Below are 15,525 nucleotides of genomic sequence, written 5' to 3'. Positions count from 1 at the left end.
AGTAGTAATGCCTTATAAGCACATTATAATGCATTATAAATGCGCTATAATGCATTAAAAAGACGACCTTAATATAAAGTGTTACCGTACATTTCAGACATTTGGCTGATACTCTTGTACAATATTCTTGTGAATGTGTACAGGGAAAATGTTTTTTTCTTTTTAGTACAGTGGTGTATATTTCTGCTACACGAGCAACATTTGGAAAGAACAACAAAAGGAGTGTCGTCCTACTAGGTGTACCCTCCAACATCCGTTGCATTCCTTACCAATTCCACCGCCACCATGTGGGGGCGCTCCGTACCGGAAGGAATCAATGTACGCCTTGATCTTCTCCAGATCTGTAGAATTAAACAGAGAGAGGAAGTTCAAATTCTGATAACCAGCTGTGTTGTCAACCTTTCTTCTTGTACAACTACTAATTGCTATGATTGTTGATGATTTGATTGTTTTATTGAATAGTTTATTAGACAACGGTCTTGTTTCCCTAGTGGCTCAAGTGCCAGTGAGCCAGTAGGGTGGCGCCTCCTCCGTTCTACACCCCAGGTGCCACTCCAGCCCGTAGGGGTACGTGCTGCGACACGTGAATCACCCTCTGTGCCCGCCTTCCCTCCCCAGACCGAGGCACAGCAAATTGCGTTCATATAATTTAGATAGACACCCAAACCAGATTCACCGTGGTGGTGCATACCACGGTGTAGACTCGACTACAGTCGTGAGTTGTGGGCACGTACTTTACACCTTGCACCAGCTGAGCACCCTTGAAATGCAATGTTGTCAACCGCTTTGCAGTTAAGGTCTTCATCAGTGCAAGAACTGGACCAACAAACATACAAACCCATTAAATAGTGTCTATCCACGTGATGTGAACAGGCAATTTATAACCATGTCATTACCAAAAGACACACCCAACACAGCAAGTGTCAGGGTTAGCGGGTCATTTACTTGGGTCCGCATTCGCTTCATCTCTCTGTGAATGACAAAGCGTGGAGCTGCACTGTGTGTGTGTGTGTGTGTGTGTGTGTGTGTGTGTGTGTGTGTTGAGCTACGGCGAAATCGAGCCATAGGAACACAGGCCATTCCCATAAATAACAGAAGTCTGTAAATAATTTGAGTGCTCACATCCTGGGTATGGACTGATTTAAAGAAAGTGACACAAATTCTTAAAAGATAACCACAAGCAAACAAGATAAAGATATATTTTCAAATATAAAATTATTATTATTATTATTATTATTGAGGCTAGTTACTAGCCTCATGTTGATTCTAATTATTTTAAAATAACCAAGTTACTTAAACAGTTCAGTCTGCTGATGCCACCAATACAGTATCTCTATTTTCTCTCTAGCCATCCTAAGAGCCATATGATTGTGACTTTGACACAGGCCTTTGAACAGTTGTTTTTAGAAACGTACCAATCTGGTGGTGCATGGCTCTCTCAGTCAGCATCTGAGCATCGTGGACTCTCTGAGCTCCAGAAAGAATCTCTTCTCCCCTCATGAACATGTCGTATGAGTTGGAGTATTTCTGGGAAGAAAACACATTGCTAATGAGGTCGTGACACTTTTTTTTCTTTCAATCATTTTGTGAAAACGTTTTCAAAAAACGTATAATATCACCTTTCATGACAGAAATGCATCTCAAAGTGCTTTACAGAGCTTTACAGAAAAAGTACACACATCCTTTTCTATAGCGAAATAGCTCACGTGATGTCGTGAGATTGGAGACCAACTATTTGGTACTAAGTAGGGCTTAAAGATCCAGTTCACACCTCCAAACATAAATCTTCAGAAATAATGGCCATGTCAAGTATTTTCTCCTCACACAAAAAAAAAAAAAAAAAATCTAATCCATAATGTTTTATAGTACCTCGAACTTGGCTCCATCTTTGCCCTACACAGTATTTTTTTTGTTATCAAATGTTTTTAATTAAGACAATAAAATCACAATAAGACACGTTATCATAAATGACTAAAGAAAACAAAACACATATTCCCCACGTTGTTGTACTTGGTATACCTCTATAACAACTTGTTATACCTGTAAAACTGTCATTTTAAATGTTGCTACTGTATGTATATAGCAACAATCAAAAGTTAAAGTAAAAAAAAAAGAACATCCGAAAATCATTCCACCACAAAATGCAAAACATTAAAAGGGACTTACAGCGTTGTTGGGGTCAGGCATGGTGTAGAAAGGCCTCACAGCCAGAGGGTACTTGTCCAGCACATAGAAGTCAGTGTCATACTGACGGAACACACAGAAATGTACGCAACATTAAAAGTCATGTCAAGTCAAGTGATGTCCCCCTCACGGCAAGTAGAGCAGCAATCTGTAATGTTTATGTCGTGCCCGGGATATGAACCCCTGCATGAGTGCCAACATTTCTACTGCTGTCAAACAGTAGTGATCCTGCAAGACCACAATATGTACTACATTACTCAATAGAAGAGCAGGGAGACCACCTCCATCCACTGCAGTTGTGTTATTTATATTTATTAACATGCTCTACCATACAGATTGATACAAATTTAGTTTTATTCGCTTGCCTTAAAGGGATATTTCACTGCTGGAACAAACTCCAGTCACTAAATTGTAATAGTATTTGTAGTAGATAACAGTAGCACAATTTGAAATGTGCACACTATGGCCAGAAGAATAATTGTCTGTTTGACTAGGGTTTGACTGGATTGCTGAATTCCTACAATGCCCATAATGCTTTAGTGCACTTCCCATTGTGGAGAGGGGGGAGGCTGCATGGAGGTGTGACTTTGTAATCCAGGAAGGAAGTGAGAGCTGTGAGACCACATTTTCATGACAGGTTTTTGGTCATGAACATGGCGCCATGACTAAAATATCTAAGAAAACATATAGCACACACACACAAACCCCAGGAAAGTTTGTCTTGTGTCCTAAACACATTAAAATAAGCTCAGGTTGCAAAAGGGGTGAGTATGGATTGCAGCTTTGGAGATGGTTAAAATGAAAGAACAATGGAACACATGATGAAACCTAACTTAATATTACTGTACCTTTTCCTTGACAAGGCGTCCAAGCAGCTTTTCATTGGGGGTGCTGTGGGGAAAAAAGAAGACATGTCAAGTATTATTATTGAGGTAACATCTGTTCCCTCAGCCAACCGATGCATAATTTATTCTCGAGACTGAAAATAGCTTATAGCGCGGCACCGGCATAGGACAAAGTATAAAGCGGGCTTTAGGTCCGGTTCCTCACACAGATGGGCCAGTAAAAATTAGAGGTTATGAGGCTGGAGCACATGGATGATAGGAAAAGGTTTTAATATCTGCAAATAAATGCATGTGTTAACTTACTGCAGTATACTGCAGTATATCTTAGGCCATAACACACTCAAACTGACTGATGTACTGTTACAGAACCATATAGGATATAATGTCGATGTTGGATGGAAACCTTGCATGCTCAAAAATATATAGTTAGAAGTTCTTCCACCACTGACCTCAGGTCTTCCTCGTCTCCCATGTCCACGCCGGCCTTGCGGAGCATGGCCACACCCTCCATATACTCCAGCCTCAGGGTGGGCTCCAGGAATTTAAAGGGCTCGCTGGGAAACTGCTTGTTTACTGTCTGGATCTCTGTCTGGAAGCTGACACAGAAAAACACACACACATCCCCCCAAGATCATCACACATTGGAGGATACCTCACTGTGTTACTTTGTCTGCATTTTTGTCAGAATTATTTCCATCACTTGCTTGTCCTACATTCATTGTGCCAAGAGCACAAACATGTTTTTTTTCTCTCCGTGCTACACTATGTCAGTCCACAAGAGGGCAGGAAAGACCTGCACAACATTTCATATCTGCCTCCCTTCAGTGACAGCCTGTTGTCGGGAGAGAGCATTGAACGATTTGACAATATGACAAGGATATTCCCCAACATTAAAACTTGCTTCCACAGCTGAATGAGCTGTTGTAAAATACCAACACTTGGGAGTTCGCCAGACATCTGCTAAGACTGTACAGAAACTGTGTGCACAGCTTGTCAAAAAATCATATCTTCGACAAAAGCTGAGCCTAGTGTGGCATGTAATTTGCAGCCATTGTTTTAGTGTGATCGCAATGTGTCTGCTCATTATATTTGACGAGTACAAAACGGCCTTTTCAATTAGAAAAGTACACATTTGTGAGCCAAGGATGACGGATTGACAGTACAGGCTGGCATGCTTCACACAACGGGCACCACCAATTACCAAACTAATATCAATGTGTCCTATTAAGAGTTTGAGCTTTGAAATGGTTTTCTTCAGGAGCGTCATCTGGGGTCTCTCGGCGGATGGCAATTGTCACAAACTAATGTTCACATAGAACCTAAGCAAATCAGGTCTTATGCATATTTTCCCCAACTATGGATTTTCTTTTCAGATCAAGGCCGAGTGCAAATCCATGCCTCTCCATCTACATGTGAGTCCTGCATGGGTCCAATTTCCGAAACCCGCACCCAATTTTCTCGCCTGTTTCCACCCGTCAAACTCGGGTACCCATGGAGTATCCGCTGGTATCCGACCCGGTGCAGGACTCTGATGTATGGTTGCTTGTCTGCAACCATACCTATATTAACCAATTTCAACCTGGCATCCCCATTTTGGGCATGACCTTACAGTATATTGTCTGTCGAGTGGAAACCTCACAACGGTACATTTTTAGGATTCAAATACAAAAGCATCAAGTGTGTTGTTTTTGTGGTTTCTGCCCGACAGCAACGATATGACGAACATTTTCAAACGTCCCTCCCAAAATAGCATCCACAATTCTTTCGCTATTTTAGAACTGGTATGGTTAACTTAAGTGACATCTTATTTTAGTCCACCCTCACATTTTTTCCTGAAATGACACATCTGCTTTTGCTTTTCTTACTTGTCTCGGAGGCCTTTGAAGATCTGCACCATGGTGTCAGTGATGGAGTCGATGACCTCGTGGTAGTGGTAGTTGAAGGCTAGCTCGATATCCAGACCCACGAACTCTGTCAGGTGACGGTGGGTGTTGGAATCCTCCGCTCGGAACACTGGAACAACCAACAGATGGGATTTCACATCACAGAGTTCTCAAGGGGGCCATAACACGCCTGCATAATCAGGTCTTTCTCTATGGCAGTGGTTTTCCGAACTCTCCTGGATCAGAGCCCACTTGAAAATTGCACGTGTGCATGTTCAGTAAGGTTGTCCCAGGACATTCAGGATTCGAACGTTTGCTCGTTAAGGGTTGGCACTCGAATCTTAATTAACGGGCTTGAACCATTCGTTTTTTTTGTATGTATGTATGTATGTATACATATGTAAGGAAATTACTGATTGCTTAATACTGAGATAACGTTGCTGTCGGACAGAAACCTCTTATCTCCTTATTCTAACTTTTTGTGTTGTTTTTGGTAAATGAATGCCATAATTGATCATACTACATCATCACACAAAAGCATCACAAGTAGCAGATCCACAAGCTTGTTTAAGCTTGTAGATCTGCTACTTGCTCAATTTTTTTATTAGAATCCTGAAAAGTTCAAGTTTTTGACATATGAGGTTCCCACCAGACAGAGGGATGCACACGCAGATTAGACACATGTGGAAACAACGGTTGGACATGCGGTCGAACATGCACTGCTCCCGTGCTTGTGGGTTAGGTTAGGGTTTGAGGTAGGTTGTCGGTCTAATGACAGTTGGACCAATAGTATCTCAGAGCCAGGGTGCTGCTACTGTGCGTGTTGGCTCACTGGAAACACTCTGCTACCCCTGTGGGTCTCAAAGTGTCTTTGAGTGGGTTCCAAATGGCCCTGTATGGATGTGTAACTGAGTGTACAAATGGAACCAAATGGACCAGTAATAATAAATAAAAATAGTATTTGTGCAAGAGTTATGGGGGTCCTTGAAATTATAAAATTTGAGAACCACTAACTGGAACAGAGCCTTAATTAGTAATTAGTATCATCAGTAACACCTGTGAAGGAAGTAAGGAAGCGGCCCGGAAGTAGGAAGAGTTATTCTGTGTGCATATAGCCCATTGGCCCCTGGGGGACTTTTCTAGGTGTGAAGTAGTGTAACGGGAGGTGTGGAGGAGTGTAATGGGAGGTGTGGATGGAGGAGTGGCAGGTGTCAATTTTTACCTGGTCCCACGCAGAAGACCTTGTCGAAGTCACCACAGATGCACATCTGCTTGTAGAGCTGGGGTGACTGGGCCAGGTAGGCACTGGTTTTGAAGTAGGACACAGTGAACACGTTGGCCCCGCCTTCACTGGCAGCTGGAGGTGGACATCAAAGAAGGTAGGGCAACAGATAAGTTCACGCACACCACACGATATCTCTTCAAACATGCTACAGAATATCTAGACCAGTGGTTCTCAAAACAGTTTGGGAGTCCACGGTCAAATGTATTTTTGGCCGAGGAACCCCATCTGAAAGGATTTTGTGCTAAGGACCCCCATACATGTTTTGTTTAAAAAATACATTTATTCCTTCTTCAAATAGTCGGATTTATATTAGGGTTAAATGGTTAAACTTATTTTGAACCACTGATCTAGGCAACAATATTCTTTATATAATTACAGGGAAATCACTTCAAAATGTTTGATAAGGTGACCGCACAGGCAGCAGAATGGATCCGTTCAAACTGCAGAGCAATGACATGATGAGTGGAGGAACGTTTCGTGTCAATGTGTTAACTTAATATATAAGAAATAAACAATAATGAATGTTAAAATAAAATAAAACTTGCTTCTGGATAAGTCGATTATCCTACATGAGCAAGATTAGTCAGTTACTGAGAGTTTTAAATTAGGGTTTCGATACATTATGGGTTAGGCCCAGACCTAGTCAATACCCCCCATAAAACCAGACAGACGTACAGTATTATGAACTCATATAGTATAGGACTTTAAGTTTCAGTGTTGTTATGACTGCCATTCTGGAGGGTGGGGTCGGTTTCATGATAGTCTACTGAAAAACATGCCACAGGGTGGAGCAGGAAGTCAGTTGTGCGGTTTTTACAACTACCACAGAGTGAACTGAAAAAAAGCGCCAGATTTGAATTTTATACCAGTGCCACGTTGACTCGAGCTGTCATTGGGCGCCAAATGAAGAAGGGGGAAGTGAAAGTGTCATTTGTTTATGCCACACTTCTGACTCAAACCTGGTGTCTGTGGTCTGCAGAAGAGCGGCATGAGACCGCTGCTGTGGTTCACTTAATATAACAAACAACAAACTGCAATCCTTAAGTAGAGAATTTAAACTAAAATACATCCCCAGACCCTGGAACAAAAAGATGAAAAGACTGAGATTAAAACCGGGTGCCTTTCACTGGTGCAACAGTTGGTTTTTCAAACAAAATACTGCCAACCTTAATACAGACAGAGCTTTCTATCGAAGTGAATATTTCAATTTGACCATATTTAAAAATAAAAATAAAGTCTGTTTTTTCCCCCTTTAAATGATGATTTCCTGGGTTTTTTTATAGAAGTATATATTTGTATGTCTCTAAATGTTCTGATGAATTGAAAATGGTGGACCCTCTTGTAAACAAGTGTAATGCTTTATAATCGTGTCGTGACTTTCGTTGAAATGTACCCATTCTGCATACTGTGAAATAAAAATTTAAATCAATTATTCAATTAAATTGACGAAAAAAAAACACAAAAAGTTAGAATATGGAGATAAGAGGTTTCTGCCTGATGACAGCAACAATATGCTATTTGGATGGGTGACATCTGGCACACAACTAAGGCTTAAATTAGCCATGAGTGGTGCTTGTTTGTACCCGAGATGATTTTGGGGGTCTGGATCTCCACAAAGCCCTTCTTATAGAGGGTGTCTCTGAAGAGCTGGCACACTCCTGACTGCAGGCGGAACACGGCCTGGCTGGTTGTCGTCTGTAGGCGGTGGACACAAAACACAAACAAACACGCACACATTAACACGGCCGCACACAGTGTTAACACAAGTTAATACTTGCGTGATTCACCCTGGTTTATAAAGTGATCGTAATTTAAAGTTTGCGAAGGCAACGCTCAACATTTTCTGTTTGTGCATGTCTGCTCAGCAAAGAGCAAGCATCACTCAGTCAATGTGTTGTCAGCAGTGGCGTGGGTGGGATGAGTTCAAACTCAGAAAAAAGGCCTGAGGACATGTAACCATACAATTAGAAATGCACAACCTGACATCATGTGAGAGCAGTAAAAGTAAACTACACAGGGGGGACTATAACAACGTTAGACTGTATAGTGTGTCACTATATAGGTGTGTGAGCAGCTCCCTTAATCGATTGACTCATTTCACTGGGTTTTTCCTCAGGAAACTGTCTCTATTGGCTTTCAACTCTGGCAATTATTCATCCCCCGTAAACCAAAGCGGTCTAGCAGGCCACTGCTCCCTTTCAATACAACAGGACCTAAAAAAGAACCTGCTTTAATTGAAAGGCTTCGTATTTCTCTTCCCAGTGATTGTCCAAAGTCCCGAATGGGCGTCGTCCCAACTTCTCCCATTGTGAGAGAGGAAAAGTGATAATGACTGAATACTGACAACCTCATCAATCTACAGACAATGCCGCGGGCTCCGCCGTCTAGTTGAGATTACCTTCAGCAAATTTTCAACCTGAATCTTGTTAAATATGTAAAAATAAAAATACTTTTTCTCAATTGTTTTGAAGGGAAGGAAAAAAAACAAAAACATAATCTAGATTCTATACAATCACCTCAACTGCTATATTTTGACAACTGCCAACATCTGGGCCTCACAGTGTGAGGTGTTGTGAACTTGTAGATCTGCTATTTTTGGCTAGTAATGTTCTCATCATAATAGATAATAGAGATGCTAGGCTTAAAGTAGTTAATGAAAAAAAAATCCTATCACACAGAACTTTGGTAGTAACTCTGAGGACCCCGTCCCGACCCCTGGCTTAAAACGGACAACTACTGTACCACTGTGAGAACCACTGCTGTACATCACAAGGTAACACATTACAACATGAGTCACAAGCTCTGAAAAGACCGTTGACAGATTCAGAGGTTACATAACGAGAAAGCCCTTCCTGTTTATTACAGTTTGGTTTGAAGGTGGCATTATTTATATCATTAGTGGGCTGAGTAGTACTGTCCCCGCTTCTCTTTTTGACAGCGTGTCCCCATTGTGAGGGCAGGGAACATCACTGACTGTGTGACTTGCATCACAGTTTCGATTGGTTGGTTGGTGGCTTGAGGTTTTTTTTTGGTAACTGCCACAGTATGGTTTCACACTTCCAACTGAAGTTTCCAACACCTAAATCCTAATAGTTTTCTGAGAAGTGTATCTCGTCTGTCGGGTGGAAACCTCATAGGTTCAAAACTTTTACTTCTCAGGATTCAAATAAAAAGATAGAAAAAGTACTGTAGCAGATCTACAAGCTCAAAGCACGTTGTGTGATCGTTGTGTGAGCCTGTAGTATGATAACGTAGGCATTCATTTGCAAAAAGTCGAAAACAAACACAAAAGGTTAGATATGGAGATGAAGTGATTTTTGCCCGACAGCAACAATATATAGCTTATACATAGACAAATCTGAACATGACACAGATGCTTTCCCAGATTGAATGGGTTAAACTAAAAGGCAGTGAAGTTAGAGGGGGGTAGAGTGTATAAGAACAAGCCATTCATTACTGAAGGTCTTTTATGACTCCCTGTGAGGATAGACGCCGGCCTGCCTGCCCGGCCGCCCGTCTTGTCTGCCTGCCTGTGTGAGAACAACTTTACTTGAGGTACAGAGAGAGCTGATAACAGGCCCAAGTCCAAGAGCTCAAAGGGCAAAGTGTTGTAGAAACAGGTGTTTTGGGGCTTTGACAGTGAGCTAGCCAGCTCTGCCGAGCGCCTGCTTCGTGTGACAAACTAACGTGGTTCACACCAGTGAGACCCTCGTTTAGGCTGAAAGTTCACCTAGGCGCTGGGAGGTCAGTGGTGTCTAGGACCCCCAAATGTAGTGTATTGGACCCACATCTGATAAAGGTTTTGTGCCAGGGATCCTCATAAGATAAATAATGTATAATACGAATCAAAGCAATTCCATAAATACAAATAATAAACTCTGAGAAAAAGATAGCAAAAAATAGCAGATCTACAAGCTCACAACGTGTTGCATTACGATGTGTTGTGAGCTTGTAGATCGGCTTTTTCACTGTACCGTGGAGACATAAAATGTCTCTCTATCTGCAATAGCAATGATTACTATCAATTATACAACAGGTCGTTTCGAGCAAGCAATCCGATTGGTTGAAACAGCCTTCTAGCCGTGGTTCAAACGAGTACCACTCCACACCTAATCAAAACAAAGAATTCAGCTGCTGTTTTCCCAGAGTGCAGCAAACTCGGTGGCTAGGCTAGCTAGTTTCTTGGGACATTTGTGGTCGTAGTGACTACATCTGTCATTAAAATAAATACGTTTTTTTAAGCGATTTTCTTCGTTTTAAGGGCATGGTGTGGCAATAATCACGTTAAACCACACCCTCTCGTGTAATATTGCTTAATTTAACACTTAAACAGAAAGATATCAGTTGGACCCCCCGTTAACATTTAGCCCCTCTCGCACTAATAAAGTACCAAGGCTCGACTGGGCCTGAAACACAAACTTCTGATGCTTCACCTGGTAGCCTCAGATCATTTTCTATGCATATTAATTTCATTTTGAAGATTCAAAACTTTTGATATGACTGTGTTGTTCCAATTGCCATATTTTCTTCAAAAAGCTGGATGGGTTTTAATCGAATGAATCAAGTTTGCCCTTCGGGCAAAAACTGATATCATGTGGTTTCAATTAGCGGTTGTCGTCTAGATTTATCTTAGCATGACAGTTAACAAGCCTCAAATATGAACCTGTTCCTTTCTGTGGGATTAGATAAATCAAGACAAGCAACCTGTATAACACGGGCTAATAATGTAATAACACCGGATAATGTGATAACGTTTCATAATGTAACATAATGAAAATATAGTAGGTGTGCAGGGTGGATTTCAGAGCGTTATTTGTACCTCCGGTACAGCAAATATCTTACCCTGAGGTCAATCACCCTGTTATCTAGTCTGGTGTCTTGGTTTACTGTGGCTCTGCCATCCTGAAGGGAAAAGAAAAGAAAAGCAATTAAATCAGTTCTCAAACTTTTTCAAGTCAAGGACCCATAAATTGTAAAAGTATTACAATGGGTCAAAGTAGCAATCATATACTGTTTTTCACTGTACCGTGAAAGAACATATTACTTGTTTATAAAGCTCTCAATGGTCTCGCACCTTCCTACCTACATGACTGCCTGCCTAAATATGTCCCAAGCCCCTAAGGTCTTCCACTGCTGGCCTGCTCGCTTTGACTAAAAAATGGCAACTAAAAAATACGGGGGAGGCAGCTTTTTGCTTCTACGGGCCGGCGGCGTGGAACAAACTCACAGTGTACCTTCGACAGGCAGCCTCTGTAGACATTTTTAAAGCACAGCTCAAGACCCACTTCTACACCCTTTTAATTGATATTTTATTTTTTTGTTATTCATGTCCTCACTGTATTGCATTACTGCTCTTGTTTTTTAGTGCCTTGCTTTTCTTTTCTTTTTTTCTCTCCATTGCTCTGTAAAGCACTGAGCTGCATTTCATGTCATGAAAGGTGCTATACAAATAAAGTTTTATTATTATATACAGATTTTAGACAGTGGAATATTGATCAGATCTTATGCACCCTAAACACTGGGATATTGGGTGTCCATAATCTAACCATTGAAGGCCTGTTTTATACTGTAGACGGTGTCACACAAGGAAAGCAAAAATAGCAGATATACATGTAGCACTGTGATGCATTGTGAGCTTGAAGAATTATTTTTGAAAAATACAAACCCCCAAAACACATGAAAAGTTAAAGTGATTAACTCTGAGGGTGTATGTAACTGAACACTTTTTGGATTTTGCATTGTAACCTGCGATGCAGCCTTTGCATATGCAGCATTTGCATAATGCGTGAGTCCCAGCGTCACCCTTTCCTTAGACTGTTAGTGGTCACTTTAGTTTTTGATTATCACACCACATTAATGTCAGAGGGGCAGCAATTGAGGAACTTCTCAGATGTCAACAAGGTTTTAGCCCTTTATCATGTCAAAAGCAAATCTCTTGCACACCTACAAAGGCGACAGGTGTGTAGGAAACCAAAAGAGGGTGCAACGCGCTGAAAAAGAAAAAACTCCGGCTCACTCTCTTCAAATGCAAATAAAGGTTTTAATGGGAAACAACGTTTCAGTCGGTTAGACCTTCATCAGGTTATCTTTAGTGCCTAAAGACAACCTGACAAAGGTCTGACAGTTAGACCATCAGGTTATCTTTTGTCTGTTAGACTCTAACAGACCAAAATGTTTCCCATTAAAACCTTTATTTGCATTTGAATACAGTGTGCAGGAGTTTTTTCTTTTTCAGCGCGTTGCACCGTCGTGCAACGCAGGTTTAAATATGAGCCAATGGTAAATAAATGTTGCATTTTATATAGCACTTTCATCCAAAGCGCTTTACATAGATTGTGCATTACATTCACCCGGCTTTCTCACACACATTCATACACTGCTGGTGGAGGAAACCATGCAAGTCACCAGCCTGCACTTCTTCTTGCTCAAGGACACTTCGACACCAGCTCTGGGGGAGCACGGGATTGAACTAGGAACCTCATGGTTCCCATCCGGCCGCTCTACCGGCCACTCTACCCCCGAGCCACTGCATGAAACATTTTGAGAGATCGAGCGTGAGAACCTACATTTCTCCACGGTACACAAACTAGTGAAAATAGCCGAATACCCAAATATGATCTACATGAAACATTTTGTGATCCTATGACCCAGTGAGAACCTATCATTGGTAGCAGAGTACATCACAGTTGTAATACCTGTGTGCACGAGTGTCCAGAGCCTGTGTAGAGAGGCCTGTCTGGTAATCATTAGTTCAGCAGTTCGTCATTGAATGGCACATCTACATGCCAAAGTGTCCCTGAGCAAGACACTTAACCCTCAATCCAGTTGCTGGGTGAATGCAGAAAAGTAATCAAAAAAGTCAGGACAAGACAATACTCCTTTTCTTTTTTTCTTCCTTCCATGTCCATGTCACATGGGGTCACCTAGCCCAGTGCAGGGCCCAGAGAGGAGACAGCTGAGGGACTGTCACTGTTTATGCAGTAAGCCAATCCATGCAGCTGCAAGCAACACTGGACCCCAGGTGTTTTCTGTTGGGGGGATTTGCCCCCAGTCTGTCACGTCACATGCTCCCATGTATGCTCCTCTTGCACCTGCTGTCAGGGTCGGTCAGGGAGGCATGGGCCACTTTCCCAGCCTGTCTGTCTGTCTGTCCCATCAGTTTGCCTGCCTATGTCCTTCTCATATCTTTCTGTGTGAGACAGACTGAGCAGGATGTGCCCTTGGTTCTATTAGCTCAATGCACAACAGGACCACTGGGAGAGTGTGACCTCACAGCCCCTGGGAGCTCTAGTTCCTCCTACCATGAAACATTTACAGTTTCAGCTGATTTCTTCCGTTTCTTATGGTCGTCTCACTCCCGAGTTGCACACGGGTTCTAGCTTCCGTTGACCCTGTACTTGTGGCTACAGTGGTCATAAAACTGTCCTGTTTTTTTGCACGCCATTATTAAAGCTTCCTTATTGTTGTGACAGTTGATTTGAATGTTCTATTGTGTTGGTTAATATAGCATTCATTATGATCACACAGTTAGGGCAGGGAATGCTGTCTTGTTTTTATTTATTTTAATTGAATGGTTATCGGGGAGGGGGGGGGGGCTACAGGATAACCAAAATAGCACATTTACAATCCCTTGCATATTCTAAAAGATATTCTATTGCTAGTTTGACCCATTCTAATACTCTTTGGTTTTTATCCTTAAAATGTCTTAATTCTTAAAAATCGCATAAAACTGGCAGAAATCAGTTGAATCCATTCATCCCTGCCATTGGGTCTCACCTCATCCCCCTCCCCCTCGGGCCTGACGCAGTCCTCCAACTGCAGGGGCAGGCGGGGCTCCGCCTGGCTGACCACAAAGATCTAACAGGGAGAGCAGGGAAGTAAAAGGGAAACACACACACACACACACACGTTGGAAAAAAACATTAAGGGTTTCATTGGACACATGTTCAGAAAAGTGGAAAGTACCTGGATCACAAACAAAAAGAGGCTCGACGGCAAAAGTGAAAGAAAACTGTTTGAAACTGAAAGTCTCACGTGAAACCTTTTACGTGCATGCAGCTGTGTGTGGGTGGGTGGATGTATATGTGGTTATTGGGGCATCTGTGTTTATCGATATGGAGTAGCGTGATAAATATTGTCTGTGGGAGGGAAGATTTTCAAATTGGGGCGGTTGGTTGGGGGCGGCGCACTTGTGGTAACCAGTGTGATATATTTTCATTAATTCATGACATATTTATTCATGTCACTTCCTTCCCAGCAGTGGCACCAAAGAGTATTGTTTAATGACAAGATATAATTTCAGGAGAAAACCTTTTTTCACACATACACTTCAGATGCAGGTGCATTGGGACAGTGACAAATGAAGCAATCATGAACAAAACTCCTGCATGCTGCCCTTGCTCAGCAGCATGAGTATTATTCAAATGGATGTGACGCTTAGGACCCTGTGGACCTCGTCTTTCATCTAGAATGTATTAGACACCTCAGTGGTTAACAAACTTTTTAGTTAAAAGTTAAAAAATCTGATGTACAAGCTCACAACCTGATGAGACGCGTTGTGAGCTTGTAGATCAGCTATTTTCACTACTTTATAAATTCCATACTTTATTTTATGGAATTTGACAATTTATAAAATGCAAATTTCTGAAAATCTTTCATTATTATATATTTTTTCAAATAAATTCTGATTATTCACTTCCAAACCGTACATATCGGTCCTGAGCCACTGTTTGTGAAACAGTGCTTTACACACTCTTGACCTCTTGAGTGAAAGAACGTCATGTCAATTTGAATAGAACTGATGCTGCTGAGCAAGAGCAGAGTGCAGGATTTCTGTTGGTGAATTTTTGTTGGTTCACGATTGCTTCACCTGAGAAAACCTTTGAAAACCCCCTGAACATTTCAGACTCCAGTGGTAGAGAGACATAAGTCTATATGACACCCTCAAGTCCCTTTTATACTTTGACGTATGATGGTGTCGCACTGCAAAAATAGTAGATCTACAACCTCACAACGCATTGCGGTTACGAGGTTAACAACAACATCTAACATCTAAGATTTAGAACAGTGGCTTAGAACAGTCGTTATCAAATCAAATATAAAAGCTCACAGCGCATTACTTCATGCAGCGCTGCGTGCACTTGAGAACTATGGAGAACAATGTCTTGTTGTATTACCATGTTTTTTGTTCTTGCTTATTGTAAATCGCTCTGGATTAGAGCGTCTGCTAAATGCCTAAATTGTAACTACTGATTTAGAAGGCCTGAGGTCTTAATGGGTTATAGATCTGCGTTCCCAGTATAAATCAGGCATCGGGCCATCAGCTCTC

At 41.7% G+C, this 15,525-nt stretch overlaps 1 protein-coding gene across 1 annotated transcript in view; it reads right to left on the bottom strand.

The window, feature by feature from the left end:
* Positions 1-15,525, bottom strand: part of dars1 (aspartyl-tRNA synthetase 1) — a 32,429-nt gene that overhangs the window by 866 nt on the left and 16,038 nt on the right. Inside the window, exons 8-17 of the mRNA XM_080786121.1 lie at positions 13,974-14,054; positions 11,040-11,099; positions 7,781-7,892; positions 6,135-6,269; positions 4,895-5,042; positions 3,479-3,625; positions 3,033-3,075; positions 2,167-2,247; positions 1,416-1,527; positions 270-341 (exon numbers count right to left, since the gene is read on the bottom strand). Of these exons, the coding sequence (XP_080642247.1) occupies positions 270-341; positions 1,416-1,527; positions 2,167-2,247; positions 3,033-3,075; positions 3,479-3,625; positions 4,895-5,042; positions 6,135-6,269; positions 7,781-7,892; positions 11,040-11,099; positions 13,974-14,054 (991 nt within the window). The remainder of the gene's footprint in view (positions 1-269; positions 342-1,415; positions 1,528-2,166; positions 2,248-3,032; positions 3,076-3,478; positions 3,626-4,894; positions 5,043-6,134; positions 6,270-7,780; positions 7,893-11,039; positions 11,100-13,973; positions 14,055-15,525) is intronic.

Source organism: Protomyctophum bolini (assembly GCF_963924005.1).
Source record: "Protomyctophum bolini genome assembly, chromosome: 16".
NCBI lineage: Eukaryota > Metazoa > Chordata > Actinopteri > Myctophiformes > Myctophidae > Protomyctophum > Protomyctophum bolini.
This window is presented reverse-complemented; position numbering and strand designations above follow the sequence as displayed.